At 44.3% G+C, this 6,188-nt stretch overlaps 1 protein-coding gene across 2 annotated transcripts in view; it reads left to right on the top strand.

Moving 5' to 3' along the window:
* The first annotated feature begins 647 nt into the window (after positions 1–647).
* Positions 648–6,188, top strand: part of LOC102305147 (guanine nucleotide-binding protein G(o) subunit alpha) — a 43,789-nt gene continuing 38,248 nt past the window's right edge. Inside the window, exon 1 of one of the 2 annotated variants that reach the window (XM_042213305.1) lies at positions 648–969. In XM_042213305.1, the coding sequence (XP_042069239.1) occupies positions 752–969 (218 nt within the window). In that variant the 5' untranslated portion in view covers positions 648–751. The remainder of the gene's footprint in view (positions 970–6,188) is intronic. The other variant, XM_042213306.1, reaches the window with a different exon arrangement.

Below are 6,188 nucleotides of genomic sequence, written 5' to 3'. Positions count from 1 at the left end.
GTTGGTGTCGTAAACCCCGCCTCTGTTCAAAGATGGTCGCTCACAGTGGACATAGATGCTTCTTTCACTCCTCTTTCAAACCATCTGTCCTCTCTGTCCAAAATGTGAACATTGGCATCCTCGAAAGAGTGACCTTTGACCTTTAGATGCAGATGGACTGCTGAGTCTTGTCCTGTGGAGGTGGCTCTTCTGTGTTCATGCGCTTGTGAAGTGGCTGTTTGGTCTCTCCAATGTAGTCGGTGGTTTACGACACCAACTGTCTGCCATCTATAATCCAGTTTTGAGATCCCTTCCCAGACGCCTTAACGCCCACTCACATCCTGGGCCATCTGACCTCAGGAAATCACATGACAGGGTGGGGCCAGGTTTCACAATGAGCTCACCCGAAACTCTGGCTGATTGGGACCCACGCCCAGTTTCACACCTTGGCTCAGGCGATTAGAGGATCATCAGGGGGTCCTTTTGTCCCTCTGTGGGGGGAAACTCCCACTAGGTTTATATCTGGGACTCTCCACCATTTGACCTTAGAACTGAAGAAGCTTCTCGGATGAGAGGTGAAACGTCTTCAAGCAACTTAAAGAAGTCCAGACGCTTTTCTTTGCAAGGACACACGTGTACGTGTACACATTTCGTGCTACGTCTGAAACTTTTACATTCTAAATATTTCTCACAAAGATGGTTTGATTACATTGTTTACACAGTGCTACACTGTTGTACTCCAGCGTCTCATAATCAGTATGATGCTCTTCTAATGCCACAGCCTCTTCACGCTAACCTGGAGCTGCCTCCCTGCTGTGTTTTCTTTCAGGCGGATGCTAAGATGGTGTGCGATGTGGTCAGTCGTATGGAGGACACGGAGCCTTACTCTGCTGAGCTGCTCTCCGCCATGATGCGTCTGTGGTCTGACTCGGGCATCCAGGAGTGCTTCAGTCGCGCACGAGAGTACCAGCTCAACGATTCAGCGCAGTAGTACGTCCATGTGCTTATTTCTACGTGTTTTTGTTGTGAGGCTGTAAACATTATCAATATCAGTACTGAATCCATTATAACAAAAATAAAAACCTAAATCTGATCCAAAAGTTAGCTTAATGAAAAAGTTAGCAGTGTGCTAGCAGCCAAAGCAATCATAGGGAGGTTTTGCCAGCTGGTTGGGGAACTGTGTGGTCTGTAGGTCAGTGCGACTTGGACCTCGTTTGCTTCATCTTACATTGACATCTTTATTTAATTACAGACATCTTTGAAGGATTACAAACACATCCAACACGGCCGACAAGTTAATGTTGCCGTCAACTGTCTGCAAAACCTCAGCACCTGGGACGTTTCCGGCTAATGCTAATAGCTTATAGCTAGCTTGCATGGTTAACAACCTGAGAAGCGTGCTGCCTGCAGTTGACCGCTGAACACAAGTTGCTGCGTAACTTTGGACTAAAGCAAATCGCTTCAAACTTTAAGCAACAGACAGTAAACTTTAGCATTTTGTGAATTTCGAGGAAAAAACTAGAAATCCCGTTTGATAAGACTGTCGGCTCAGTAGGGGGAACCCTGAGTTTAAGCATGATTCCTATCCCTTTGGTGGCTGTAGGCACAAAGTGTTTGTAGTGATACCCACAGATGCACCAAATCATCACAGCAAATATATTTGTCTTTTGTGTTTGCGTCAGCAGATCCCTGATTTACTGAGACCAGATGAATACATGAGTCATTAGTAGCTGCTACACCGCTTTAAACACAACACGTGAACTTAAACACATACACACTACTGTTTATTCATGCAATCATACCCCGCCTATTACAGTCAATCGCCATTACTGGGTCTATCTTATGCTGAGTGCATGTGTAGGTAGGAAGAGAGAGAGAGCGAGTGGGTGGGGTAGAGAGGAAGAAGAAGCAGTCATTTCCCTCAAGTGCCGTGTTTGTCGTTTAATTGTGCTTCTTACATCCAGTAAAATTACAGCATGACATAAAAAAAATGATCGTGGCAGAGGACTCAGTGAAAGTTACATGGATGTTATCATTTAAAGATACAGGCTACGAGAGAAAAGGTAATAAAAGGTCACGTGAAGGACACAAGGCACGGCGAGAGAGCGAGAGAAATGGAGGAGGCAAAGTGAAGGATCCTTTGAAGGATTACAAACATACTCCTATCAGCATTTACATGTAATCAGTAACTTAAGTAACATCCACTGTGTGTGTGTGTGTGTGTGTGTGTGTGTGTGTGTGTGTGTGTAGTTTGTTGTGCTAAATGTCACGTTAAAGATTGATGCACTCTGCCTATTATGTTGTGGCCTGTGGAGCAGAACAGAGCAACCAGCCTATGAACTGATAGGACACATATCACATGATCAGACCACACTAGGTTCAACCTGTGTGTGTGTGTGTGTGTGTGTGTGTGTGTCTTTATTGAAAACCCTTAACAGAAGATAAATTTGATGTTATTTCTCATGTGGAGAATGTTATAAAACTGTCCCAAGTTGGCAGTTATTAGTAATATTAATAGTACTTTTTTGTGTGTTGGTACTCACGAGTGCATCTAATGTCTTTTTATTGCATAGAAAGCAGAAGGGTCTATTGTGAGAGGAGCAAGTCCTGCCTGAAGCACCTCTCTGTCTGTGTCTGTGCAAATACCCTGCATGGGCTGACCTATTTAGCACAATGCACATACACTCTGACTGTGATTTACATCCACTGCCTTTATGACACAGTCAGTCATTCAAAACGTGAACACCAATCTTGCACATATGAAATTACATACAAATACCAGGCAAAGTAGTTAAATGGTAGGGGTGCAACGATACACAAAATTCACGGTTCGGTTCGGTTCGATACTTTGGTGTCACGGTTCGATATTTTTTCGATACAAAAAAATGTTCATGCCTTTTTAATTTGTCATTTATTAAAATTATAAATATATATTTTAACTCAAAAGTACAGTTTTTAAATTTAACCCTAACCCTTGTGCGTGTTTTTTATTTTGACAGCGAATGCGCACCTGCGGACCACTTATGTGCAGCCCTGGTTATTTAGCTCGTCATATTGCAGCCACAGAAATTCTTTTGTCCATGAAACCATAAAGCTGCACTTTCTTTTTGCCTTATAGTCTGATTTGTCATAACTTTTCCGTTTTGTGGTAAGCTTTTCTTTGGCTGTCACTTCTTCACCCTGACCTGTCTTATTTGGCTCAGCAGAACTGAAATATATATCCTGCTGCTTTTACACACGCACTTGGAACACAGGAACACCTATGCACGGCTCCTCTTTGTAGACTACAGCTCGGCTTTTAATACCATCCGGCCATACAAACTCCGTCCCAAACTCCACCAACTGGGACTTAACTCCTCTCTGTGCAACTGGATTGTGGACTTCCTCACTAACCGTAGACAGAGTGTCAGAGTGGGTAAGAACACCTCTTCCACCCTTGTGGTCAACACCGGTGCCCCTCAGGGGTGTGTTCTGAGCCCTCTGCTATACACTCTCTTCACCCATGACTGTATTTCCTCCTGCGCGTCCAATCTCATTGTTAAGTTTGCAGATGACACTACAGTGCTCGGACTTATATCCAACAATGATGAGACAAACTATAGGACAGAGGTGCAACAACTAGAGTCATGGTGCCACGACAATAACTTGGTCTTAAACACCAAAAAGACCAAGGAGATCATTGTAGATTTCCGGAAGAGGGGTCATAACAACCATCTGCCTCTCTTCATTGGCAGTGAGGCGGTGGAGAGGGTGAGCAGTTTTAAATTCTTGGGGGTAACTGTGACCGAGGACCTGTCCTGGGGCAACCATATCACCTCAGTTGCACGGAAGGCCCAACAGCGCCTCTACTACCTGAGGAGACTGCGGAGCGCACACATTCCCAGATCTCTGATGTTGAACTTCTACAACTGTGCCATCAGCAGCGTTCTGACGTATGGATTTCTAGTGTGGTTCCCCAGCTGCACCAAGGCCGATCAGCAAGCACTCCAGCGGGTGGTGAAAGAAGCTGGCAGAATTATTGGAACAAGTCTGCCAGAGATCAGTAATATCTTCCCCACTCGCTGTCTGAGGAGGGTGCACAGTATCCTGCGGGACCAACATCACCCTGCGCGCCACCTTTTCCATCTGCTGCCCTCAGGGAGAAGGTACAGGTCTATACAGGCCAGAACATCCAGACTGGCCAACAGCCTGTATCCACAGGCTGTGAGGCTCCTGAACTCTCTGCCCCCCTCTCACGGACAATAACCATATCCAACTTCTTAATAGCAATGAACTGGTCTGCATTGGTGCATCATATCTTTATTCTCTTCCCCCTCCTGCCCCCCCCTCTTTCTTAAATAGATAACTATCATATCTGATATCATATCTCACAGTACAATAATATTGAATGGGTTGCATTGTTGTATTTTGTCATGTTTCTCAGGTCTTTGTCTGAATTTCTACGAACATTATTGCTAAGGATTGTCTTATTGCATTGGAGTCACACTGGGTTAAATATGTACACTTGGGTTTTAAGGGGTATTTATTATTTTCTTCTTTTTTGGGTTGTATGGAAGCCCCAAACGCAATTTCATTGTTCTTGACAATGACAATAAATAAATACTACTACTCACATAAGCTCAGTGATTCTCTGCGCGATCAACCTCTCACATGTTTAAGCTGCGGGAGATTTCACTTGTCATGTTTGCATAGTAAGCTAACGATTGATAAGACGATGTCAGAGGAATTGGTGCGCAAATTATCATCACTCACAGATCAGTGCTGTCGCTCTCTATACACAGTTTCGCGATTGCAAAGTGAAAGCAAAAAACAAGCGCAAATTCAAACGCGATTTCAATATGTCACATATTGACAGTGGCTCACCGATGCCAATGACATAATTACCCAGCTACATTTCCGAAAGAATGCAAAAGCATTGACATATATTTTTCCTTCCTACAATAGCCCGACGGGCAGGGCAGAGATAGATTTTGGTAGCCCGACTGGAAAAATCGCTAGCCCCGGGACGTCGGGCTAGCGATATTGCGAGCCCTGTATCTGATTGAGGAATCACTCATCTTTGGAAAAGAGAGTTTATTACAGAGAAATGTCTCTTTCCAAAATAAAAGCTATACTATCCGCTTCTTCTGGGCTATATTCTCAGCAGCATAAGGAGAATCATGTGCTAACAGCTGTCTAAATGACTCGGCTAAAGTTAGTAGCATGCTTGTTGTTTTTGTCTTTGCACTAGGATGATGTCGGCGTAAATGTGCAGTCATATTCGTTGTGTTCCCACTAGTGCTTTCAGGTTAATCTCGTTGAAATGACGTTAACGCCACAACACGGCAAATCTCCGTTAACGAGCTACCGCCGATCGCCCCGTGCATGGGGCTAGACGGCCAACACGTTAACGAGCTAACTGCGCTAACACACTAGTTCCCACCCATGTAATTGAGCATTGCGTGGCACATCCAACATACTGTTTTACTTTAGTCCATCAGGGTCATACGTCACATGAAAACCAAAATAATTCCAAACGCCAGATCTGAATGAGGGTGGGGGAGGTTCAATTTGCCATGTTGCAAGGAGAGCTTAACTTCTGTCTTGCTAGCTTGCCCTGCGCTCTTCCTTCTGACGATGCTGTCTGTGTTGAGCGCTCAGTGGATCTGCGCTCGACAGTGCAGCCTAGGCGGAGTAGTCGAACGCAGATTCACTGAGCGCTCAACACAGACAGCATCGTCAGAAGGAAAGTTGATAAAATAAATTACAAATGTTGTATTGTTCGATACATATGCGTACCGAACCGAAAGCACTGTATCGAACGGTTCAATATCGATACGAATATCGTTGCACCCCTATTAAATGGATGCTGTAAGTATTGGCTGAGTTCATCAGGCTAAAAAGACTTGAATACAGAGCTCGTGCATAATGCACAGCTATTACAAACACTCTGTCATCGATGTTGGATAAACGTTACAGTTAAATGTCACAGTCTCTGTTTTGTGCTCAATATATTGATTCTACAGCTTGCATTACATTTGACTATTTAGACTCGCTGTACATGTTATTGGGTCATAATGCAAAGCTGCTTTAGCCATGTTGATCATTTATTAGATCACTGCTATACACAGTGATGCTTGTCCACTGTGCGTGTGTGTGTGTGTGTGTGTGTGTGTGTGTGTGTGTGTGTGTGTGTGTGCGCGTGTGTGTGTGTGTGTGTGTGTGTGCGT

Source organism: Haplochromis burtoni, unplaced genomic scaffold (genome assembly GCF_018398535.1).
Source record: "Haplochromis burtoni strain Fernald_Lab_line unplaced genomic scaffold, NCSU_Asbu1 Contig_433, whole genome shotgun sequence".
Taxonomy (NCBI): domain Eukaryota; kingdom Metazoa; phylum Chordata; class Actinopteri; order Cichliformes; family Cichlidae; genus Haplochromis; species Haplochromis burtoni.
The sequence above is the reverse complement of the archived record's forward strand: the minus strand, read 5'-3'. Positions and strand labels throughout refer to the sequence as shown.